This window comes from Phycodurus eques, chromosome 20, assembly GCF_024500275.1.
Source record: "Phycodurus eques isolate BA_2022a chromosome 20, UOR_Pequ_1.1, whole genome shotgun sequence".
NCBI lineage: Eukaryota > Metazoa > Chordata > Actinopteri > Syngnathiformes > Syngnathidae > Phycodurus > Phycodurus eques.
The window spans coordinates 13819086-13846370 of record NC_084544.1 but is presented as its reverse complement, the minus strand read 5'-3'; the positions used below and the strand labels follow the sequence as shown (position 1 = coordinate 13846370).

Genomic DNA, 27285 nt, shown 5'->3' with positions numbered 1-27285 from the left:
AAAATAGAACCGACGGCGGTTTTTATGTACAGTACTGAAATAATAAATGCTAATAGTTTAGCGACGGTCCCTGACGCTTGACTGGCACCGCCCACTGGAAGGATGGAGGGAGATGGACAGGGAGGGAGACACCGGTTTACGACGTCAAAGGAGTGTACACGCGCGCGCGCGCACACACACGCTACACGATAACACACTGAACAAACGCTCAGAGGATAGGACGGGAGAACCAACAGACTGCCAATTCCCGGCGGTCAACTGAAGGAAGCAGAAATATCCGTCCCAACACATTCACGGTGGCCGGCGAGACATTTTGTTTGTTTTTGTCTTACATCTGATTCGCTAGGGAAAGAAACAAATCCCGGGAGCATCTCGTAAAAGGGGGAGGGTGGGGGGGACTCGCCGTTTCCCGAATGAAGGGTTGTCTTTAGCGTGGTTTAAATTGGTTACCCCCCCCCCCCCCCCACCCAAAAAAAAAAAACAACAACAACAACAACAACAAAAATCAAGAGGCACGAGTAGTCAAATGAATTGAATCGTTCGGATTGAACAAGTCCGAGGCGCAAGATAGGAAGACGTCCACTGTTTTCGTCGATTCTTTGCCAAGAGCAGCACCACAGGTAGGATTTCCAACTCTTTCTTTGTTATTGTTGAGTCTCTCTCAATTTCGCCCGAACGTGTGCGACCAAGTCGTCGTCGTCGTCGTCGGCTTCTTTTGACAAAGACTCATTAGCCGCGCTGTCACACGCACTCAATGTTCCTGTCAGGGATTAAATGTTGTCAGTGCAGGTATTGTTTCACAGCCATCGTCATCCGCGAACATGGACATTCGAATCATTAGTATGGATTCAAAATGTTCATGTGCCATTTTTTTGGGGTCATTTCTATTGTGACGTGTGGGTAAATGCAACATAAATAGCACGTGTAAATGTCACATTTACATGCAAACGCGGTCTTATTATCCTCTGCCATAACAAAGCATCCCGTCTCCGCACATTTGGCAATCCTATCATAAGGTCCTAAAATGTGTCTACGTACGTCGGTCCTCGTTGTAATGTGTGTCGAGCGGTCATAGTCATTTCCTAAATGGCAAATGCCATATTCTTTTCAATCTCTTCCTCCGAAAGTCTACTCTCCAATCACATGTTGCTTGTTTTAGTTCAAAACGGTTTCGAAAACAGCATCTACAAAGGCAAGATCCCCCAAAAGGCTCATCCTCCAGCATTCATGGCACGAGGGTTTGCAATTGCTTTCCCCCTGAATTCTCCCATCTGCACCTCCTGTTTGCACCTCCTGTGCAGTGTGAAGTGAAGCCCACAGGCACCTCCTCGCAGCCTCCGCTCAGTCTGTTTGTGTGTTTCTTGCTCCTCCGCAGACTCTCAATGAAGGAGCCTGATGCAATCAAGCTCTTCATTGGGCAAATACCCCGAAACCTGGAGGAAAAGGACCTGAAGCCCATCTTTGAGCAATTCGGCAAGATTTATGAGCTGACGGTGATAAAGGACAAATACACGGGGATGCACAAAGGTAAGAGAGATTTCCAAGTTACCACATTGAGTGCGTCAAGACTCACTTTCGGGCCGGCTTTTCGCTGCCATGTCAGTCGGTATTGATTGACGCTGTCAGACAGAAATGGATTCATTGTATTCATAATTAATAACATGTACTATAGAATCCCACTACATCATACTCGGGGGGGGGGGCGGTGTTTTACTGGGAATGATGTTGTCCTTCGCTTGGCTTAATAAGGCAACAAAATCGCCTCTCCACATGATGAGTCAACAATATTTGTTTATTATTTGGGTTGCGGTTTGCAGCGGCATCACATTTGTGTTTGGAATATTTCGGTGACATGTGGTAGCTTCATTCGAAGGGCAAAATACAGCATTTAGAGACATCCCCCCCAGGGACAACAATCATAATTCAATCAATCCGCTGGGCCCCGCGAAACTAAACATGATCGTCAATGCAGAGATTTCGGCTATCTTAGGAAATACTTGAACTCAACAGGTTTCTGGGATCGAACCTAATTACTCACGCCACCGCCTGAGTAGAAAACCCGGAGAGCACATTATACGCCTGCTAGGATGGACGGAGTAGAAATGTAAGGTTCATAACGATCCTCGCTGTGGTTTCAAATGCAAATCGCGGCGTGGAAAACAGAGGCTTCATATAAATTCACAGAAACCATCAGTCGCTTGAGAGACTTGTAGGCCAGGTGGCATCGGTCCTCCCAACACCTATGGCACCTCATCTGCATATATTTACATATTCATGATTGTTGGGAGCCCTAAAAGGTTAATGAAGGCCGTTTTCCGTTATGAGGCACGACGTACCTTTAGATACAATGACTTCATATTCGATACCCATGTGCGGATGAATCGTTTGCTCGAACCGCAGTTTGTTTTCATGTTTTATTTTTGTCTCAGTGGCGGCGGGTTGCCTTATTTATTTTTTTTTATTATGGACAGAAGTGTTCAACACACTTCTCGATGTATTTTTCAGTCAGTCGAGGGTTGGACAAGAGCTCTTAGTTCCCTTGAATTAGGAAAGCCGTTTCTATCTAAAAAAAAAAAAAAAAAAAAGAGGATCTTCTGCTGGTATGGTAGACTTTTAACTGTAATCGTGGCATTTAACAGAGCAAATTATCAGCGACATGTTGATCAACCCATGACAGTTGGGCCCCTCTAAATGCAAATCCCAGAACATTTTGACATCACAGATGGAGAGGAATTACGGGTCCCAAAAGGGCGAGACATTTAGTCTCTTCACACCAATGCTATTGTGAGCCATGGCCCCTTATCCAGCTTCCAGATAAATGATCGCAAAAAAAAAAAAGAGCCCATTTTGTCGAAAGTCTTCTTGGCAGACTGCAAAGGGGGGGGGGGGTATTCCACGTTCTTACATTTCCACTTCCTGTTGGCGTAACTCATGGGTTCCCCACTGCTATTTGTCCAGTGTATCAGTAAGGATTGCCTGATGAAATACGAATTTTTGTTATGTTTCATGCAGAGCTGTTGTCAGCAATTAAAGTTACCACGAGTGTTGCTGTTTTACAGTTTTACATAAGAAACAATAATGCTATTGTGGGAAATAGTAGGAAGGCGGCACGGTGACCGACTGGTCGGAGCGTCTGCCTCACAGTTCTGAGGACCGGGGTTCGATCCCCGGCCGCGCCTGTGTGGAGTTTGCATGTTCTCCCCGTGCCTGCGTGGCTTTTCTCCGGGCACTCCGGTTTCCTCCCGCATCCCAAAAACATGCATTCGTTGGAGACTCTAAATTGCCCGTAGGTGTGAATGTGAGTGCGAATGGTTGTTTTGTTTGTTTGTTTGTTCCTATGTGCCCTGCGATTGGCTGGCAACCCGTTCAGGGTGTACCCCGCCTCCTGCCCGATGATAGCTGGGATGGGCTCCAGCACGCCCGCGACCCTGGTGAGGTGAAGCGGCTCAGAAAATGGAAACAGTAGGAAAAGATGTACAAATGTAGACATTCCAGTCCGTTTTAGATTCGTGCAACTGTACAATTTGTAGTTCAAGTATTATTGTCCTTTATTTTCATTTTTGCCTTAGCTGGGTGTATTTGTTTTTGTCATCCATCGTCCAAATCATCGTTTCCCCCCCCTTGAACTGTATGTGGCAAATGCAAGTGTAGTATGAGTATTTTTACAATATTATTTCATTTTTTGGAGTGTTTCCTGTTTGTATTCTAATAGAAACACTGGTCATCATTAAATTGCTGAAACAAAAAAGTCATCTGATGATGTTGACTTAATCTCCAGTAAACCTGTATAGGCTAAAGTCCTGCTGGATGTTCGGGCCTGCCTGCCTGCATGCCGGCTACATCCGTACAACACGACACGCCCAACACTGACACGCACATTGAGTAGCACACAAATTTGACATTCAAATGACATGAGTCGAACATTTGCTGATCTTCCTCTGCTTGCCCCCGTTGCCCAGGATGTGCCTTCCTGACGTACTGCGCACGTGAGTCGGCCCTCAAAGCCCAGAATGCGCTGCACGAGCAGAAGACACTGCCAGGGGTGAGTGGTGCCTTTGTCTTTTTAAGGTCGTGCCAGCTCGCGTGCTTGTAAAAAAACACAAACAAACAAAAGACTCAGACAGTCTCGGAGTGACGCAAGGGGAAAACTAACCAAGTTTGACTTGCGCGCCCCAACTTCCCCTTTAGCTCTCCCTCTTATGTTTCACATAGGATGCAAGCAAAACGTAGCCATCCACTCCTTCGCGGCATGTCAGCGCCACGAGGCTTATGCTTCTCTCCCTTCCGTTCGTTCCCCTTTCATGTGTATCTCTTTCAACGCGGCACCTCCTCCCGAATTTGAATCAAAGTAGCTGTATTAGCATAGCCAGGCAGCAGGTGTGCCAACATCTCCAGAGCTAAATATGACATGACAGCCAGGTCTCTATAATAAGCCACTATATGAGAGATGAGGCGACAAGGCGAGGGATGACTGAGACTGAGTGAACGCCCAACTTGCCGTCGCTTCCTCTTTTCCCAACAAGACTTCATATCCCCCCCCCCCCCCAACAACCATTTCCTTTTTTGTTATTTTGGTGGGAGTTGACATTTTTTTTTTTTTTTTTTCTCAACCTCCCCTCTTCTCGAATGTCAGTCCAGAGACTTCTACATTTTGTTTTGCCACTAGACGAATCATTTAATAAATATGCAGTTGTATAATTAAATGCTCATCAATTTCCGGTTTAGTAATTCTGTATATTCATGACAAATGTATTTCTATATCAACCAAGAGGCGCTTTTAATCACCGATTGTTTAATTCCTTCTGGGATTACTCCCCCAAAAGACTTCAAAGATTTCCATTAATGGGCGTTAAATGTTGGTACGGGTCCCTGCAGATGCAATAACGCAAAATATTACCTCGTCAATGGATCTTATTTCTAGTGAAAACATCTGACTGTACTTATTTTAAGAAAGTTTCCATTTCCTGAATGTTCAGCCAGACAAGAAGATACAGCAGTGTTTTAGATTAGATTTTATTTCACATTGTTTTACATAAAAACAAGATACATATATATTTTTTGTCCCTAAAATAAGTGAAAAAATCTGCTTAAAATAAGATCTTATATCTCAAAACAAGTCTTTTCGTCTTGCTCGGATTTAAACTGCCTTCAAATAAGTACACTAAGAAGTTATCACCAGAACTAAGATAAATTCATAAATTCAAATTCATATTGGGTATCTAGAAAGGTGGACAATTAGGGTCTTTTCCAGATTAGCATTGTTCAGTCTTGGTGGAGGTCTGCTGGTGCCATTCGAGATTTACCTGCGTATTTATTTGTCACTTGAAGAGCGTTGTTGTCAAGGCGGCCATTGCTTATCGTGGTATTTTCGGGACAGTTTGACAGGGGAGGCCGCTCGAACGGTTGTGACAAAACTAATCCCAGTGTTAGCGTGACAGTCGTGTGACCCTTCCTGACCTCTCGTTGGGGGATCAGCAGGTCCCACGGCCAACGTTCCCCCTCCTCTCACTCCGCTTCTTTTTTACTTTACCAGCCCACAATATCTTACCTCGAAACTGTGCGTAACAAGGTTTTGTGATCACTAACCCCCCCCCCCCACCCCCCACCCCACCCCCCTTGTCTCTGCTGGGAAAAAAAAAAAGGACAAAAACCATCTTATTAGCTCCACACAGGCCAGACCTGCCCACTCCTGCTCCCAGCTGTGGTGTAATTGTCATCTAATTGCACCTCCACTGCCTAAAGGATAATGGACTCCGGCACCTCATCACCAGGCCTGTACAAAATAAAAATTAAAATTAAAATGAAAAAAAAAACACGACTGCAATTACAGGAGTGAGGGGCAACGCACACCTGAATATAGAATAAGAATATTGATGCGGTGAGCTATGGTTTCAAGCTGAGAAATAATAAGAGTTCCTCACTATTTAACTGATTTAAAGAAAAGAAATAAAGTAACGTGTCATAATTCTACATTTTAATGGTACACAAGGTAGTAAAACAATGTGTCGTTACCACGGCAACCCTGGAGCCCCTTCTATGATATTGATGGAGCAATCAGGGCATACAAACCGTATATTACTTGACCGTGGCTGTTCAGAGTTGTATGCTGATCCTTTTCCATCCAAAATATATTAAGAACATTATCTGTACAGTCTATTTAAAGTTTGCTACCACTGCAGTCCACAAGAACACTTATGAACTCGTACTGTACGCCCTACAGCAAATTGAATTGCGCCACCACTGGTACTGTATCTTATGGCACTTATCATATGGGGGAGGGGGACGGGGGGTTAAGTATCCTTTCTTCCAATACATGAGAGAGACCCAACAAACCCCCACATGAGCACAATAAGAAGGCAGACGTTGGCAGATGGCAAACAACAGCGCCTGGCCTTGTGTTTCATTTCAGGTGAGAGCGTGCGAATCTCCAAGTGAGATTAGAAAGCCTGAGCGAGGGTTCGGAGATGCGGACCCTTATTTTTGTCCTTTGACTCCTGACCCCTCATTATGGAGCTTTTCAGCGTGCAAACATACATCCTACATTGAGAGAAGCCATTATTGAACAGCAATGCCATTTGTCGGTGTTGAGCGACCACACATCCAAGCCTCATCTCTGCTCCATTAGAAACGTCATATATGGCCCTTCATGAAAAGAGACTTAGCTGAATTAATATGAGCTACAATGCCCCGCTCTGCATTTTAAATGCAATCACTATTTAATCACGTGACAAGTGGGAACGCGTGTGTGTTTGTGTGTGCAAGAGGGGGGAAGGGAACGCGGGCAGGTGTTCACACTAACACAGTTTAATGGGGGATGTATTGCTTTTGTGTCTGTGTCTCTTTGCTTTTTGTGTGGCGTGCGTGCATCCCAAGTGAAGAGCACACTCATTCATAGATAAGGGTTCATAGATGGCGGTTGTGTTATGGGATTGTTTTTCCCATTGGTGCACTGGGAGCGTGTTTGAGCTGTCCATATGAGAGCAAAGAGCTGCCTCAAGAGTGGAACGTGTGACTAATTGTGACAGCTAGTCAGCTATAAGCATCCAGACAGAGCAGAGGGGGGGGGGGGGGGGGGGTTTATCAATAGTCTAAAATAAAATTCCCTAACTATAGCACACCCCTTTTACGCAGGGCGTGACGACAAAGGAAGTGGTTGGAGGCCGTAATGTGTGCCCCTAAAGTTTCAAGCCTCTTGCTTCACATGTAATATGATCATACTGTTATCAACTAGGATCGCAGAATTTGCATTCTAGCCAGGAAAAAACAAAACAAAAACAAAAATCCATAAAATGCATAACAATGTTTGCCCTCAAACGACCTGTGATGAATTTAGATGAAGCAGTGCCCCCTGATATTTAGATTATTTATGTTAGTGACGTTTTGGGGTGATGATGGTGACGATGATTTGACCAATCCATCTGGAGCGAAAAGCGTTCTCTCACGAATAAGCATCTTCTCGCTGGAAAGACAAGAAAATAGCAAAAGACTGTAAGAAAATGTAATAAATGAAAAACAAAAACACCCAAAAAACATTTGCTGTGTTCTTTACTTGCCTGCCTTTGAACAGAAAGTTGTAAGAGCATGGTTATCCATCATTTTTCTCGATATACAGGTAAAGCCAAAGTTCGAAAAGATATCCATCCATCCATCCATTTTCTGAGCCGCTTCTCCTCACTAGGGTCGCGGGCGTGCTGGAGAGCCTATTCTAAAAGATATAGTTGATAAGAATTTGAGTAATCATTTATAAACAATGAACAATTGTCGGTTGAAGTGTATATGTCGTTCGAGGTTTTGTGATGATGATCATTTGATGAAACGTATCTGGAGTGAAGCGCACGGCCGCTCTTTAGTGTGCGTGAATATACAGATGCAAAAGACAAGGCAGCGCTGTGACAACAACAAAAAAAGGTCACTTGTCACTCTGCAGCGAATGGAAAAGATGAATGCTGATTGGATTTTTAAAGGCTGCACACGCCTGCGAATTCAAGTGAAATTGGGCACACAGAGCGGGGTGGGCTACGTGGTGGAAATGATGAAACATTTGACAAAACGAACGGGGGGTTGCAATACGGGGAAATTGGGGGGGGGGGGGGGGTGTGTTGTAGGTTGAGGCAGTGTGTTTATCAGCTTAAATACAGACATCTGTTACTGGGAAAATGTGTTTTGGGGGTGTGTGGGGGGTTGTTTGATTGTGTGTGCATGCAAGGGGATTCACACAAAAGTGGGAGGGGGTTGCGGTGGGCCCTTGGAACTTTGGCATTATTAGGCCGGTAATCTAAAGTGTGTGTGTGTGTGTGTGTGCGTGTGTGTGTGCCTACGCGTAGCACGGCAGAGTTTTCATGGCACGGACAAGATCCGACTGAAAGTGAGTAAAGTTATCTGTCCTCGCGTACTGTACGACTGTGAGGGAAATGTGTCTTAACACTCCACTCTGTTCCCTCTCTGCTCCACTGAGTCGAGTCAAACAGCAGCTGACGTGAATATTCAACTGTTTGAAGAGATGAGAGTTTTCTGTTATTAAGGTAGTTATTTTTTTCCTCGCGGTTTGTTTACAGGATTACGCACAGAATAGCTAGATAGCACACTTGCGGGGCTGCGTCAATCACATCTCAGCACGTTCAACTGATTTCCACCAAAATCTGCAGCGAGAGAGATCAACTGGAGAAAAGCGCAGACCATTGATTTTGTGTGTGTGTGTGTGTGTGTGTGTGTGTGTGTGTGTAAGTTTTGTTGTCAGGGGTGGTGGCATGGCTCAGGTGGTAGAGTTGTCATCTCCAAACTCAAAAGGTTGTGTATCGATCTTCAATCCACTTGTGACCATGTCAAAGTATCCTTCAGCAAGATACCGGACGCCCAATAGCTCTTGATGTCGCGTCGTCAGTTGGCGAATAAGCACTTCGAGTACCTTCAAGGTAGAAAAGGGCTACACAAGTGAGAGCCCATTTACCAGTCATGTGAGTTTGGGCCTTGTTTTTGTATTTTCTTCATTTTTTTTTTTTTGCTCAATAATGCATGAATCCTTGAGATAAAGTTCGAACAGCCACACCAGTCTAACGAGATGCTACTTAAGTCCTGTCCTGTATGTAAAACAAAGCTTCCTGGACAAAATTAAGAATGCTGAATTGGGATTGACAGTGTCAGAGAGGTATTCGTTTGGCGAAATGTTTATTGCTGTGGTTGTATTTTGCCGTGATGTCGAAATACGCCGCATCAGACCGCAAACAGTTTCTCATCTTTTGGAATTCAGCGACATTAACAGCAAAGGCAATAATAGTTGTCACAACGAACCATTGCTCTGGCGCTCTATGTGTATGTGTTCCCAACTCCCTGACATGAATTGAGATTCATTTTGCCCCCCAATGAAGGTTGATCTTTGCCAGCAGCGTGACTTGAAAACCACAGGGCTTTTGATTCTGATTTGATTTTGACTGGCGAGTTGACGGTGGTGTGCGTGTGAGACACAGTGGCGCGGCAGCTTTGACACTCCAGACCGAATCAAGTGATTGAATATTATTGAACTGTGCCCTGATGAGCTGTCAGTCTGCTGGATATCTGGGCTTTGTCTCAGAAGCCTGATTCATGTTACTGCTCTCCTTTCTGTGTGCGCATAGAACAATAACGGAGCGCTGCCGCATCTCCCGCTTGCTTTATTCCGACTCTTTACGCAACATTACAGTCACATATATTTATCGCCTTTATATCTGTATTTTCACATATGAATGTACCAATTCCCACCTGTGCCTTCTCTTTCTCCCTGGAGTGTGTCGACAAGGATGAAGGCGCAAAAGCGGCAGCGGCAGGAGAGGAAGCGAGAAGGGAGGAAGGGGGAGGCGGCAGGTTGATTACGGTCGCGGGTCTTGTTGCCTGGAGACAGCTGGGACAAGGGATGCCAGGTTGCTAAGCGACCCGGCACGATGCAATGGCCAGCGCTGCCTGTGTGACGGAGCTGAGGAGAGGGAGGGCCGGAGAAGGAAAATTGTCTTTGTGCCCCACAGCCCCACCCCTCTAAACACTCCTCCCAACCCACCTCGAAGTCTGCCTCCGCGCTGTAAATGTTCTTGAAAGAGCGACGGAGATCCACTGATATATTAGCCACTCAGAGCATTCTAAAGCGAAATGAAAGAGAACGGAGGCGAGAAAGATGCAACACAGGCGGAAAGCAGGGAGATTTACATCCTCTGTCCCATCATCGAAAGGGAAGAAAAATGTCACCAGTAAATCGCCAACTGTGATTTGATTGGATAATCTATGGATGGAATATGTAAAATCCCCTGTTGCGTCACATCGCATAAAGATGATGTGACAGTGTGTGTCAAGAGAAGATGGATCATGTGTGTTTAGCCCCGTAATCGATGCGTATAGCTGCACGCATCGTTGTGTGTGTTGCGCACCTGTGTGATGTCGATGAGGCATCCTTTGCCCGAGTGTTGTCTCTGCACAGTATTTTTGTAAACAAGCCGTACAGGGGAGGGGAGGGGAGGGGAGGGGGTGGTAGCAACAGGGGGAGGAGGAGGAGGGAAAAGGTTGTAAAATGCGTTAGAGATGAAGGCTCGGAGGGAGATCTGCTCTCAAGGCGAACATTCAACAGGCAAACGTGTACCCTTCGCCACCCACGCCGTTCTTTTTCTTCCCCACCCTCCTTTTCTACATGTATCCAATCCCTCCGTCTCCCGACTGCCGACCCATAAACGCCCTTTGTCCTCTTTTCATTTGTTTATCTCTCATCTCCTCTGCGTGCTGTTTACCTGATTTTGCCGGTGGTCCCCGTCGCGGGTGTTGTCATGGCAATGGCCAATGCGAGCGAGGTAGTCATCCGAGCCCGGAGGCCGGTTGCCGTGCCGATCTGGAGTGGCTCGGGCTTGACGGCCTCCGACTTCTCGCTGTTGTCCGTCTCGTCTATTTGGATTTCGATCGACCGGGCCCGTCTGCCGTGCTGCCCTTATCGCTGTCATCGCGGCCCTCATCACTGTTTGTCTTTGTTGGCCACCACCAGCGTTCAATTCAAACATGAAAGTGGAGATGATAATGATGTTATTTATACTAATCTGATTCCATTTTTGTTTTATATTTTCTTTTATGTATATAATTCATATTAGCTATGATAGTCGTAAAAATAGCCAGATCCAGTTCCTATTACGTTCACCGCTATATACAGATTTTTGTTGCTGATTATTTGGGGATTTTTTTTTGCTTAAGAATCTTTCTAAGAAAAGAAAACAGAATTATAATAATTGTCTTTATTTAGGAAATGTACCAGTCCAATGGCTTTTTTCCCCCCCTTCCACTTAAAGTACCAAGTATATGCTTCCTTGCCATAAAAGCTGTGTAAAAGAGAATAAGTGCGCTGCTGTTCAAACTAAAAGAAAGGTTATAATGAAACATTATTCAAAGCAGCATATTTAAAAAAAAAAAAAGAGAGCTCCAAAAAAAAGAAATACATTAGCACACCAAACCTATATGCAAAAGTGTTGCCTAGTGTAGTAATTCTCAAAGTGTGGTACTAGTACCACTAGTGGCACGCGGGTTGGCTTTACTGGTCTGCGAAAGAATCACTGTCTATGTACAGTTTTGTTGGATTTAACGTTTTAGCACAATACATTTGCATTCATTTCTTTAAGAATAGTTTGTTTTTAAACTTTAATGTACTATATATCTCATACTTAACTTGTGTGCAATACATTCGAATCAAATCATTATTTCAGTACTTTTTTAAAATGTATTTATTTTTTTCTGTCATGTTTTTTTAGCACAGTGTTAATGTCCAGACTGTGCCTAATGTTACAGTGACTTACAATAACAGTAAATATACTTTTTAGGAATAAAACATCCGTTTTATACAGGAGGTATAAAGAAAAATTATAAGAACGAGATCGGAATGCATAGTAGCCCGTTTTATAGTGTCTTCTACTGTATAACACTGCAAAGCTAATTAAATCTGCCCAACAAAAAATCCAATACCCTTAGATTGCTTTGTTGATATTTAACTATGAATTATGGTGCCATATATGTTTCATAGCCTATTGCATATTAAGATTGTATTTTCATTGCAGTGAAAAAGAATGTTTTTTGTGTGTGTGTGTGTGTGTGTGTGTAGTTACCCCACTTTAATGTTTAAGATCATCAAACAAATGGAGGTACCAGACAAAGATAACCCAGGTAAACATAAAATGCAGTTTTTAAAGGGTGATGTTATTTATAAAGGAAATAAAATATTTAAAACTCCCTCGCCCTGTGTGAAAAAGTAATTGCCGCCCTTGTTCAATCACAAATGAACTGTGGCTCATCAAATTTTGGGGGAAAGCGAGAGTTGATTTTCACCGACCACACCCAAGTCTGAGTACCTCCAAAGCCGTTCAATCAAGAAGTCGCATAAATAGAACCCGTTGTCCAAAAAGATCTCAAAAGAGCTGAAAATAAGGTCACAATGTACAAACGCCACAATGTCAGGTATACTCTCAAATACTTCGAAATATGATGCGGTGCTGTTACACTACAAATCATACATGATTTTTAATTGTCAATCAACACAGAATATAAATATGGGATTTTTGCGTGCGTTTTTACAATCAGACATGAAAGTTAGCGTGTTGTAGGAAAGCGCTACACACATCGCTGTCCTTGCTACACAATATGGCGTCGCTCAACATCAGTAATAAAAGAAGAGGGACCGGTTTACCTTCAGGACCTTGCTCAAGGGCACCTACAATGTACTCAGGAAGCAGGCAAGCATCTCTCACACAATGGACTGAGCTCCTAGAAGTCCTGCAGGTGTTACATAAAAGTGCCCAGCTTGTGATAGCAAGGATGAACAATGACCACCGACATTAAATTCGAGTCACCGGCGTTCGTTTGCTTGACTGATTGCCGTATCATTTTGAGACTTTACCCCTGCGGCGACTTTCCCCTTTCCCCACTAATTGGTGCGATCAATGGGACTCCCCTCAATGAGGGCCCCTTGCAGCAGGTGTTGCTGTTATTTTACGGCTGACTCCAGAGCAGTTGTGCATGCAGGGTCCCGGAGGCCGAGGACGATCAATAGTGTCTCCTAGTGACCGATCACAGCGGATTAATCAGTGACACGAGATCACTGAGTCGCTGAAATGTCACCAGCTCCATAATTAAGACCTTCATTAAGACACAGTTAACAGAGTGGCACTCTGCTACATGCATACCCCCCCGCCCCCCCATCCCCCTGCCCCCCAACACACACACACTTCACACATGCATACTTACACACCCCCATCCTCCATCCTTGTCTCCATATGCTCCATTCTATCCCTCAATCTGCACTTCTCCCTTTAACCCCCCCACCCCTACTGTTATTTTTCCCTTTTCATTTTGCTCAACACCCCCTCCCCTTTTTTCGGGCTCTCCATATTTGAAAGCCCTATATGAAGTGTGCAACTTCATATAGGGCTTGGCTAAATAAAGAAGCAGGCAATTTGGGAGCGAAAAAGTCCTTTCAGCCGCTCGTCACTTGCTGAAAAGGCAGTTGAATCCTGTGTTGTTGTGCTAGCCCCCTCTTCGCTCAACCTTTCATTTACACCCCCCACCCTTTAACCCTGTACGCCTCATCTCTGTCAGGCTCAGAATATCTTGGCTATAGTCTGATGCTGCATGCTCCTGTAATCCAGATTAGCCTGGCGAGTGTTCTTAATCTCATCACTCGCCCAATCCGGTGTGGGTGGGTGTGCTTTTCCCGGTTTTGGCGCGATAAGGGCAGAAGGAAACCATCGACTTGGGATTAGGGTGGATTCTGAGAGAGAGTCATGGAGAGAAGGTAAGGCGGAAGAGCCGTGAGTAATGCACTCACGGGAGCACTCCATTAGTTACACCGAATAACATAAAACTAAAACGTGAGCTGTACCACTCAATTTGGATTGAAACCATTTGAGTGGTAGTCATCCATCGACATGTTTGTTATTGAGGTTGTGCTGTATGATGCTGCATTGTATCATAGTGATAAGCTTTTCTAAGATTTGCCCTTTTCACGTAGCGATAAATAAGGTAATAATAGAGCTTCGTCATCACTGCAAAGTACAGCCACACTAACAAACGCGTGCAGTACGCTATCAAATAAATACATTTCTGAGTGCGATAACCGACTGATATATGCTTTCTTTGTAGTTACAAAATCGGTGACACACTCCATAGATGCTTTATTATTAGATTGGATTCAGGTGTGTTGTGGCCAGTGAGTGTACTGCTAAATCAAAAAAAAAAAAAAAAAAAAAACACCTTTGGGAGACTGATAACAAAATATAACCATACACGTTATTTAAAAAATTGTTTTAGGGAAATAATGGCTGTGACAAGCGGGCGACATTGCAGCTTTTTTTTTTTTTTTTTTTTTTTTTTGGTATTCTACATTTGAATTTGTCTTATTTTTCTTGGGCTCTCATAATGTTTGAGCATTGAAACTGACTGTGTCGCATGTTTATTTGTTTCCAGATGAACCGTCCTATCCAGGTGAAGCCAGCAGACAGCGAAAGCAGAGGGGGTAAGAGACGCCTGTGCCCACCTACAGCGCACACGTATACACACGTACACACACACACACACACACACACACACACACACACGCGTACACGCACTTGTTCGAATAGCACAGACAAAACTGGCATCTTTCTACGCCTTTATCAGGTTAGCAGCAATTAAAATTGGACTTGAAATATCTCATTTAAATTTAAATTGGACATCATTACAAAGATCCAATTGAATATATAATGTGACTAAAAAAATAAATACATGAATAATAGACAGTAGGAGTCATATAATGAGTATTGTGATATAGTTGCAACACTGAAATGTTTGTAGCGGTACTAGTCACCGACAGTGTAGTGGTTCGTTGGGCTGACTTGCGTACAGGCGGCATGGGTTCAGTTTCCACTCAGTGAAAGTGTGAATGAGAGTGTGGAGGGTTGTCTCCTGTGACCCCGATCAGCGGCGTAGAAAAATGATCGATGGATGAAATAGGACTGAAGTTGTATTTTACAGGTTAATGCCACCAAACTATTTGCACTGTCAAGAAATGTACAGTTAGATGACATAGTTGTACCTAACGCTGCGGCTGGTGTGGCGTGTGTCGTCTGCCATTTCAGGTGGCTTTCGGTTTCCCTTTTGTCACAGAACTCATGTTATCGATCAGTGAGCAACTGCTGAATTCAATTTCTGCTTCAGTCTCGCCGTCCCTTCGCGCTGACTCACGCGGCCACCTTTCAAATATTCACAATGAATAAAAGATGAGTCCCTTTGACAACAACATACCTCAACTCAATATATTTTATTGGATTTTGTCAGCGCTCTATTAACAGTTTTCCCAATGTTATATCCAATCTCGTGTGCTGCACATTAACAGTGGCAACTGAGGTGTACATGCCTTGTAGGGAATGAGCCAAAACATGCAGACATATGACGTCAGAGATTGAGCCCTCGCTGCAAGATGTTTGTGTGTGTGTCAAATCTTCAGAGCCACTGCGAGATTCGGTTGGTCTGTTTCAATGTGCATTTGCATTACCGGCCTCTGGTGGTAATGCTAAGAATAGCACATAGCGGCAATATTCGATACACCATCTCCATGCATCCGTTCACACCGTCACTGAGTTGGAACTCAACCCAAGCGGCCTGCACCGAGGTCGGACGAATGAACGTACCACTTCAGCATCAGTGACCATTAGATACACGTGCGCTACACATTCCTGCCTTTATTATGATTCTCAATTTGACTCAGTGCTTGAGCAGTCAAGATTTGAACATCATGATGATTTAATCAAATGCGATTATACCTAATATATGAGGTACACCTGCACAATCCATCCATCCATCCATCCATCCATCCATCCATTTTCTGTACTGTACTGCACACGGACAACCGTGCGCACTCGCATTCACACCGTCACTGAGTGGGAACTGAACCCACACTGCCCGCACTACATACCGTACATACTGTATCTCCCAGTCCCCTCTATGTCCAGGTCACACCAACATTATCTAATTATATCGCTGTGTTTTGTCTCTCTCCTCCTCCCGATACCCTCCTTCTTCCTTAGAAGACAGGAAGCTGTTTGTGGGCATGCTGGGAAAGCAGCAGACGGACCCCGACGTGAGAAAGATGTTTGAACCCTTCGGCAGCATCGAGGAGTGCACGGTGCTCCGTGGGCCCGACGGCACCAGCAAAGGTAATAACTCCCCAATCTCAGAACCGCACGTGCTGACAAAGGGCAATCTAATAAGAGACACATAAAAGCGCAATCTGCTTTCCCTTCACTTTAGAATGTTTGATCAAATGATGGCAGCTTTAGAGTGACTTCTGAGCCATGAGTATTAAGACGCCAATACTTTGCCCTGACATGAATGGGCCTGATTATTGTGCGTAACAATGCTAATGATATTTGCCATGTAAATCAAAAGTGTGACGGCGGTTCCAACAAAGACGCAAGGTTTGCTCGCGTCTGTTGCCTTGAGGCATGACTAATGGTGCAATAGGTTTTATGGGTCATTGCTAATGACGCGAGTGGAGGTATACAGGCTGCGATTGATGAAGCGTTGTTTCCCGGACCATGTTTAATGATACCGAGTCTAATGATGGAGCGCTCGAGTTAAAGGCCGCCCCCCCCCGAATGTATTTTGAAATGGACGTATCCACTGTGTGTGAAGCCAGGCTTTGATGGTGTGTCGTCCCCCCGTCTAGGGTGTGCATTTGTAAAGTTCCAGAACAACGTAGAGGCCCAGGCTGCTATCAACGCTCTGCACGGGAGTCGTACTACTACCAGTGAGTCCAATACACACGCGTGCACATGCGGGTCATTTTCCATATAGTTCGATCAATACAACATGCAACATGTTTTCTGAAGATGCTAATTATATTTTGGATATAGAGTAGTTTTTTTTTTTGTGGGTTTTTTTCCCCTCTCCTGTTGCTTAATATGCAACACAAATGCATCTCAGCGTCTCCAAACAGTCCTCCTTTGTTGCTCAAGCTGTCTTTACCGTTGATGCCACCGGGGAGAGGCATCATTATGTCGTTGCCAATACGCCGGAGGGATCTGGGATGGGGCAGCCATTTTGCATTCACACAATAACAGACAGCAAAATAAATGGTGTGAATTCTGAGATATGTATGAATTTGTTAAAGTGTCGGCACTTTTGCATGTCTTTGCCTTTTGTTATGATTGTACTGTATGGAGACAAGAGTGTAATGGGTTTAATATGTAGTTAGAATCTTTTATGCACTTGTATCTGCAGAGTTTGAAGGGCAACGCGTAAATTGTTTTTGTCGTTCCTGTTTTTAAAAGAGGTATATTTCTATGGGCCACCGCCATTTGCTGTGTCGATTAGGATTCTGAGATTCGTGGTTTAAATCTCAGTTCTGGCCTTCCCGTGTGGAGTTTACGTGTTCTCCCTGTGCTGGTGAGGGTTTTTTTTTTTTAAAAAAAAAACATTTTTCTCTGGCACAAATGCTTTCTTCCACACTCCAAAACATGCATGTTAGGTTCATTGAAGACTGCAACATTTTCTGTAGGTGCGAATGTGAGCGTGAATAATTGTTTGTCTCGATTTGTCCCTTGCGATTCGCTGCAGACCAGTCCAGGGTGCACCCGCCTCTCGCCCAAAGACGGCTGGGATCCGGCTCCAGCTCATTAGCAACCCTGATGTGGTGTAGAAAATTAAGGAGTACTTGATATCTCGAAATAATGCCAATATCGGCCCGATACTGCTACCTGGTATCGGTACATGCCCATCCTTATTCATAAATACTCAACTCCTGCATACATGTGAAATTTGTCTTTAAAGGGGACATATTTTGCCAAACCAACTTTTTCTAGTATTTGGGATGTAATATTGTCTCTATGGTGCCTCAGTAAACGTGAAATATGTATTAAAATGGTCCTTGCATTCCTGAGTTCCAGACATTTTTCCACCGAGAGGCCTGTAATCAGGTCATTCGAATTTCTGGAGCGTATTTGCGTCACTAGCAAAGATCTTGGGTGGTCTTAGCCAAATATGGACAAAGCGGATGCAAAACTGGGTCTAACAGAAGTAGCTGTCCGAGGGGCATTTTCTGGACACTCATACGACAAAACCAATAGCCAAAATACGGGCAGGGCCTTTAATATTCAGGCCTTATTCACGCATATATTATCAATTACATTTGGATTAGGAATTGATTTTGTGGGGCAAATATACTTGTTATATCTCTACAAATCAAAGATTGAATTCAATTTTGGTGCACATTTTCTGCTCAAATGAAAACAACAAATCTATTTAGCAAGAAACGAAGTAGACACACTTTATTTGCTTTAGTGGGCCACCAAGAATGGTGTGACGGGCCGGATCTGGCCCCCGTGCCTTGAGTTTGACACATTAGGGCTACTGAATAGTCCCTTTAGACTTTGTCACGTTAATACAGTACGTTCATAGTACGATGTTTACTGTGTACAGCACCAGGTTCCAGCTAAAATTCAAATGACTGCTGTGAAAATGTTTTGTGTTCGCCCCCCGCCCCCCCTTAGGGAGCGTCATCCAGTCTGGTCGTTAAGTTTGCCGATTCGGAGAAGGAGCGGGGGCTTCGGCGAATGCAGCAGGTGGCATCTCAGCTGGGAGTCATCAGTCCCATGACCCTGCACCTCGGGGCCTACAACGCCTACACGCAAGCTGTGAGAAACGCACGCACGTACACACGCAACCACAAAAATGTTCTTTTCACACTTTAGAACGAATGGAAGTTTTCAAGTGAGAGCCGATATGTAGAGCAGTGAACAACTCAATCTAATGCTGCCATTATTACATGTAAACACGTCCTTATTTGGCCACTTCTGCAATGTAACGGGGGGCAAATACAAGTTGTGTCTGCCTTTTCGAAGACAATGATGCTCAGTTTGAATGGACAATATGAGGGAAGACTAGTGTTTCCCAATTGAACATTGGGAAAAATCTTCCGCCAAGCAAAAACGGTCCCAAAATTGATGTGAATAGAGTGAAATAAGGGCGTTCTCATTTCAATGTACTTATTCGGTGTGGGCATGTTTCGTTGGGCACAAAGCTATTCTCTCCTGTTGAATGAACGGCAAACGCACCTTCATTGTAAATTCTGCCATCTAAGTGGAAGAGCATTGAATTGTTCTACTTGTTACTAGATGCCACTGGCATAGAAACATTGTTTGCGATAAATAATAATTTTCTGACAAATGAAGTGAAATCGGATCCTTTCCCGCGGCATACATGATAATCTCTCACGGCACACGAGTGTGCAATGCGTCGGACACTGGTTGGGAATCAATGAACTAGATGTTAGCGTAACTAAAGCCAAATTAAAAATGTTGTTCGAGCTGAGAATATTATTACAAAGTCTGCACTAAATATTACATCAAAATATCCCATGACAGTTGCCGTTTATCCCATCTATTTTGGCCTCCTGTCAATGCCAACCTCTTCGACCCCCAGTTAATGCAGCAGCAGGCCCTGGTTGCCCAGTCAGCCTACCTCTCTCCTGTTGCCACGGTGGCGGCCGTTCAGATGCAACAGCTGGCTGCCCTCAACCCCAGCAGCATCATCGCCACACCCATCGCATCCATCACCCCCTCCTCAGGTAACCGGAACCGCCCGGCGCAGCCATTCATCCGCGATTAGATCTCTGCTTGAAATATGACAGATACACAAAGAGGCTTGGACCTATGGTGACAAAAGAAACATTGGTCTCATCTCATTTAACCAGGTAAATGTTAACCATTCAGTCTAGCTATTACTGCATGTAGCCAAACGTCAACTATATATCAATGCGGACGACTCCCTGAGACGGCGTTCCCCACTTGCTTTCTCTGTGCCCAGCCGGAGGTCGTTGGATTATTATTTTCTTACTTTTTTAACTGTGTGTATGCGCATGTATGTACTCTGTCTGTGTCGCTGAGTGATGGGAGGGGATTGGTTTTAAGCGCTTTGAGATCCATATCATTGTATGTAAAGTGCTCTATAAATAAAGTTTTGATTTGATTTGATCAATGCTCAGTGCTTAACAGATTTATTGGAGGCCACTACCCAATGTAAGGTTGATGTCACAGCTGCCTAACAGCACTGGTAATGTACCAAATTCATGATGTTTCTGTCACGGTTCATACACCAGCATGTAAGAGCATTTTCACCCATATATTTTGAATGTTAAAATATCATTATTAATATTATCCATTGGCTTTAAATGTCCTTTTTTTTTTTTTTATCCTCCCAAAATAGTGAAGCGCACATTATTGTTTCTTGATTAAAATGTACATGCATTGAGCAGAAAAAAATAGTGAGGATGGATGTCATGCTTGATTCATTTCTGGCTTCAAAATGAAGGAAATTCTGTTTGAAATTCTTCATTGCTGTTCAAAATGGCGAAATGTCGAGAGCTCTGGGAAATGAAAGCAGAATAAATAATAAAGCACTTAATGATGCTGGATGGGCTCCTGACAGATGGTCTAAAAACATTTGCTATGCACCTGTTTGTAGGAATCAGAACAATAAGTGCAGAGAGAAAATAAGATAAATCATAAAAACAACAACACTACGAGAACGACTACGACGACAACTACTACTACTACTACTATGACCACTACTCATAATAATAATAAAAACAATAACAATGATGATGATTATTATTATTATTATTTGGAAACAGTGTAATATAGGGCTACTAATAATCCAGAATAATACAATAGTTATTTTATTGTTTTTATATTGCACGTGTAATGTCGTTGTTTTGTAAGGTTAAGCTGATTTTAAAAAATCTGCTTTTCAATTATTGATCTGCTTAATAGTCGCATGGTGTGATTGCTTCAATTGAAAATGTTCTCTCCCTCCCTAAAATTCAGTACGGACTGCATTTGACTGCATTTTCCAGATGCAAATGTAATGTTTAGCTAACTTCAAAACTGTCAACAGGTACCAGCACTCCACCCTCCATTGCTGCCACACCCGTTCCTGCTCTGCCTCCGCCAATCGCAGTGAGCAGCTACCCCTCCGTGGCGGCACCCCCAAACGGCCAATCAGCAACTGAGGCCCTGTACACCAACGGGGTCCATGCCTACCAAGGTACTGTGTGACCATAGCATCCTAGTCACCGTTTTTGGGAGTGAAACGCCTCTCCCCAAACTCACAGGCTCCTGCTCTTATATGCCACAGTGGGAGTGTAATTAAGAGCAAATAAAAACGAAGCGAAAGCGCTGCGCGTTATTTGGAGCGTGCTGATGTGCATCAAGCGATTGGTGGTGATGTTTTTGTGTCACAGCTCAGAGTCCTGTGCTGGACCCCCTGCAGCAAGCTTACACAGGCATGCAGCACTACACAGGTGAGGCTCAGTTGCCATTCATTCGACAGGTGTACAATGTAGAACTCCAAATGCTTCTCGTATCGTGTGTCTAATGTGATGTACAGTCATGTGAATGTACTTCCGGTTCAGCATTTACAATGCAGCATACCATACAGTACTCGTCAATAGTGGATGCCTAATGGTTGCGTGTTTACTTCATGATGAAAGTAATACATTTCTAATTGGGGGGGGGAAGAAATAAATGTCTGTATTTCAACTGTACAGAACCTTTCTCTCACACCCAAATATTAAATGTTGAAATCTTTCTGGCTCTCCCTTCCATTTTACACAGGATGTGTGACCTGAATACAAAAACCTCTTATGTAACATCATAAAATGCTGCCAAACAACCTGTGCATTGGCCCATTTCTGGCAAACTCTTGTCTGTTTAAAGCAGACATCCAAATTCCCGGTTTCTTAGAATTGTTGCTGTGCAAGGAATCTTATTCAATTGCGTGTTTAAAATGTTCCCGAATAATTAATCATCCCATCAGCCACGCCTTTAATAGGCAGCGTGTTATTTTTTGGGCCAGTCGGTTGTCATCTTAAATAGCTTACCTCAAATAAATGCCTCAATTTCTTTCAATGTGTCTTAATAACAGTGACATACATTTGTCAAAATACCCAAAGGACAGAAAAAAATCATAGCACTGTATTCACTCTTTCATGTCGTCTCGCTGAAATTCGCCTATTTAGGCCGATGCCACGTACGTACGGCTTTTCGTTACCACGATGGCTAGGAGAGAAGCTACTTGCTGAGCCGCGAGTATAAATCAGGAAGTGTGAACAGCAAAGCTTAAGCGAGTCCACGTGAGGATCACACCCAAATATTTACTTTGTACAGTAAGCGGCTGTAATTACAGTTACCTTTACAGGTACCCATACTGTATTACAGGTACCCATACTGTATTACAGGTACCCATACTGTATGATACCGCCATGCGTGGTGTTAGATAGCAACCGTAACACACACCACAAATGTTTTTTTTTTTTTTTTTTTTGGGGTCCATATCTTTCTCTGTGTGTTTCTCCTGTCGCGCAGCCACCTATCCCGCTGCCTACAGCCTGGTGGGGCAGCCGTTCACCCACCAGCCCACTCTGCTGGCTCAGCAACCGCAGCAGCCGCAGCAGCTCCAACAACGTGAAGGTAGATTCCAAAAAGTGTGTGTGAATCTGGGACAATCTCAAGACGTGTTTTACGACGTCATTTGGGGCATTGCAGTGTACAGATTATCATTGTGCAAACAGTGATGCAGTTCTGCCGCTTTATCGGTTCTTTCCTTTATCAGCCTTTCTTATTTACCGGGGGTTTACATGATGATTACTTATTCTCATGTACCAGTAATGTAGTTTAGTGAGGTACAATGTAATTGTGGCACATGTTTCAACGTATACTATATGGAGTAGGGTATCGTAATAGAAAATAAAATAGAAAACATTGCCGCAGCATCCAGCCTATGTTTTACCATCTTATTCTTTGTATAAAGGTCCTGAAGGCTGCAACATCTTCATCTACCACCTGCCACAAGAGTTCACCGACTCTGAGATCCTGCAGATGTTTTTGCCCTTTGGAAATGTCATCTCGGCCAAGGTCTTTGTTGACCGCGCCACCAACCAAAGCAAATGCTTCGGTGAGTCACAGTGACGCCGATAACTGCTATTATGCTCATTGTTGTCAACCGTGTGGTATTTGGAAACAAAAAGAAGAAAAGACAAAAGATGTTGGATTTATATCTTATCTTATCTTATCTTATCTTATCTTATCTTATCTTATCTATCTATCTATCTATCTATCTTTCTATCTTTCTTTCTTTCTTTCTTTCAAGTCACTTAATACTCTACTCAGTGCTTCCCAACCTTTATTGAGCCAAGGCACATATTTTACATTAAAAATATCTCGCAAATCAAAAATGTCACAAAAGGTACGTGGACTGAAGTAATGATGATCTCATCACAATTGACTCACAAATGTACTTATTTAGTGGAAGCGCAATTCATACAGGTGGAGACACAAGTCCATTTTACCTTCTGCCATCTAGTGGAAGAGAATTTCAATGTTCTGCCTGTCACTATATGGCACAAGGAAATGCACCATCCAACGATGCCGTGGTAGGCGGGAGTAAATGTTCATATTTTCCTCAGGTTTTGTGAGTTTTGACAACCCATCCAGCGCTCAGACTGCCATCCAGGCCATGAATGGCTTCCAAATAGGCATGAAGAGACTGAAAGTGCAGCTGAAGAGGCCCAAGGATGCCAACAGACCTTACTGAAGGAGGTGAGCTGCACATGAGGATATGAGATAGACAGCAGCCAATGCGAGTGAAGATTAAAGATTCAGCCATTGTAAATGGAAGCTCAGGTCGTCTCAAGAGGCTGATTTTCAAGTGGCACATGTCAATAACCTACGGTAGATTAACTTTAATGAGGTGCGGCACTCGCTATCTTTTTATGGATACATTACAGGCATCAGTTTTAATGTGTTAAAGTGTTCTTTTGTTTCAGTTTGGTAGCTGCGAATGTTATTGAGAAGTAGAATACATTCCGATCAAATATCCTGTGTTCTGTCACAGCTTTGAATGCAACTGCTGTCCATCATTAATTTTTCTTTTACTTTTCATTTATTGTTTTTGTGCTGTGCCATATGCCATTTTTCCTGAAACAAAATCATCACACCACTCTCAAGACTGTCCCGTCTACATACATAAATCGTGGAGACGTGCGTCGCTATGGCTACGGTTGCTTAGCAACCGCTAAAACCTCCCCCCCCCCCCCCTTCTCACTGCGTTGTAAGTTAATTGGCCTGTGTCGGTCGCTGTGGCGATATTGCCTGTGATGGTTGCCATTAGCAATGTTTCTTTTGGGGCCGTTGCCTTGATTCACCATGCCCAACTGCATGGCGGGTTACTGTGGCGACCGTGAACTGTGTTTGGTGCGTTGTGAGTTTCCTCTTATTATTTTGTCCTGGTTTCAATCCTTGCAAACACTGATCGATAACAGTCACTTTACCGCCGCATGTGTAAGTCACTGATTATCATGACATGCTCTTTTGGTGATCTATTCCTCCAAATTTTCAATCAGACCAAATTGTACATTGAATATGGATGTCTTCTTTTATTTATTTGTATTTTTTTTGATTTGTTGCCTTTTTTTTTTTTTTTAAATCTGTCATGATTATCATTCTTACACTTTCCCTTTGTTTAGCTGGATGGTGTGGTAGTTTTTCCGTGAAGTCGTGAGGGATTTTTTTGTTTGGTTGTAAACTCAATTCCATGTCACTTTGTGCCTGAACTTTGGTTGTTGTTTGTGATACTGGAGATGTAATGAACATGTTTAAATACATAAATAGTGGACAGGATAATATTTGTGTATGTTGGTAGGCGTGTGTTTGTGTCGGCGAAGTGAAATTTTGAGTATACATGTACGTGTGAAAGATAATAATAGTAATTGTTAACTTTACTGTAGAAAGTTTTGGGTTCATCTGTTTTGTTCCTGTGCTGCTGGTAGAGGAGCTGCATTCCTCTTTAGGAATTCCGGGGACCAAAAAACATACAAAGTACTTGTCCATAAATACGTTCATCTGAAATTCATAATCTACGTCGTGCTCACGAAAACAGTGTATCTGCAAACCACCAGCAAGACAAACGTGGACGTAAAAGTTAAGAGATTAAATGTTTTATTTGATTGTTTTCGGGAACATTCATTTAATAAGGCCTCGCAAATATGCAACATTTTTATGAATCCATTCTGATTATTTGGAAAGTAACTATTGAACCGTGAAGAAAGAGAGTTACGCTGCCGAGTTTTGGGTGCCGCTTCTTTTTAGTTTAAAACGGTTTCCTTTAAGCAGGATCCCTCGCCGCACAGTGACCAAAGGTAGAACCCGGGTTGGTTTTGCACCTGTCGGTGCAGCAAATCCTCGCCGAATATCCGTGCATCTCCTCGGGCTCGGCTCTTGGCCGCCACCTACCGCGAAAGCTCTCGCTGGAGGACTACGGCTATTTGGGCCTTATCGACCGCAAGAACGAACTACAACCGAGCACATATGCAGAAACTGTGCAGTAACTCAAAATGACGTCGACCATAAACACAGGCTAAAAATCTGGAAATATTTTGTATTTTGGGAAATACTGTATATACGCCGTTGCAGCTCTTGTCAGAATAAAGTAAGTAATATGATATTGTAAGATTCGTTTTCATTCAAGTCCAAAAATTCCCATTGGATGATCGCTTGTCCACATCTACTGGATACCCAATTCGAGTCCCCGCCAATTCAGACACAGGCCTTGCCAATACTATATAATACAATGAAAAATATATGTCTGCTTTATTGTCAAAAGACCATGTGTAAGCTATATGGTCTATCACAGCTCAGTATGTTAAAGCAGATAGTCGTGGCCAAAAATATATTAATTTGTCTAAAGAAAAAAAAAATAGCCCACTACTCTGACATTTAGCAAATAGAAATAATTGAGCTAGGCGACACAGCGAACGACCGGTTAGCACATCCGCCTCACAGTTCTGAGGACCGGGGTTCAAATCCCGGGCCCCGCCTGCGTGGTGTTTGCATGTTCTCCCCGTGCCCGATTTACTCCCGATTTAAAAATGATATCATCTACGTGTGGTTGAATCTGCAGATGCTCTGTTTTGAGCAAGTCCACACGAAAATGAATCTGGTGGATGATTTGACTTTGAAATATCTGAATAGCCGTAACTTACGGACAGACATTGGAGTCACTGCCCGCCAGAATTCCTTCTGTGCATGTTCTGAATTAATTTGCCTGCCAAAAGAGATGAAAAGCTACTTTTGTTTAGACGTGCATACGCGTGCAGCATTGTGACTGCAGTTTTCGGTTGCATGAACAGTATAATTGAATACTGTGACTGTGACTCCCCTGCAGCATCAATGCAAGCAATGGGTATTGACTGCAGTTATTATTATAATTTTTTTTTAAAAAGAGAGAAAATAAATAAATATATGAATATGTACTTACGGCATTTGCTTTAAATGTTTGTCTTTTCTCTCTCTCTCTCTCTCCACTTCTTTACCTCCAGGACAATTTAGGAGTTCAATCAAGAAAACCACCTCGGGATGTCCCAGCCTTGTTTGGTTGTTTTACCAGCCATAATAGCACATAGGAGCAACACCTCACGCACACAAAAAAAAAAAAACAGTATCACATGTTTGAAATACATTTATTTAAAAAACAGCAACTGCAGTAATATCAACAAACAAATCAGCAGAATATATGGCAACAATATCAGAAGTGCTCCAAGAGTTCCTATCATTCCATAGCTGGATTCATTTATATGATGTACTGTACATACTCTGTTGGCAACAAGTTCTTATCTACATATTAAAAAATGTTAAAAAAAAAAAAAAAAAAACACAAAAAAACAAAAGCATATCACTGATGTGATTCTACTGAACAGGGTCCTGCTGTATAGTGTGATTTGTGATCTAGAAGGTCGGTCAGTCAGATCGGAGGGAAAAGAAAATATATTCTGTATGATTACCACTGGTAATTTTGTTATGTAGAAGTAGTTTGATTATTTATACTTAAATTAAGCTCATGGTTCCGAACCGGGAGGAGAATTGAATGGATTTCCTCACGCTGTACATACCTTAGTTGGGGGGGGGTGGGGGGGGGGGGGGTTGAGTAAAAACATCTTCAAAATCTCTGCTGCCACTACTTTTCAACTTTACAAAGTGGAAGAAGGGGATTGGAATTTTTTTTTTCTATCTTTTTTTTTTACCTTTACTTTATTTGGTAATGAATTTGATAGCAGGGATGTTATTTCTTTTTATTTAATTTAAGAATAAAGAGGATTCCTTCTTCCTTCAAGACAATGAATACACTTATTATAGAGTTTTTAATTACATAAATGTAAGGAAGTAAAAAAAAAAGCATAATGGTTCTTTATTTATTCTCTACAATTGCTGT

The 27285-nt window shown here is 43.1% G+C and overlaps 1 protein-coding gene across 1 annotated transcript; it reads left to right on the top strand.

Annotated features, from left to right (window-relative positions):
• Positions 1-133: 133 nt before the first annotated feature.
• On the top strand, positions 134-27285 carry celf3a (cugbp, Elav-like family member 3a). Its single transcript, XM_061664302.1, is given in 15 exon segments — positions 134-620; positions 1376-1527; positions 3960-4042; positions 14452-14500; positions 16050-16178; positions 16691-16764; positions 16766-16771; positions 18513-18656; positions 19444-19588; positions 20917-21066; positions 21263-21322; positions 22386-22490; positions 22831-22974; positions 23486-23618; positions 26396-27285. Coding segments are annotated over 13 exon segments (1362 nt in total). The 5' UTR covers positions 134-620; positions 1376-1382; the 3' UTR covers positions 23614-23618; positions 26396-27285.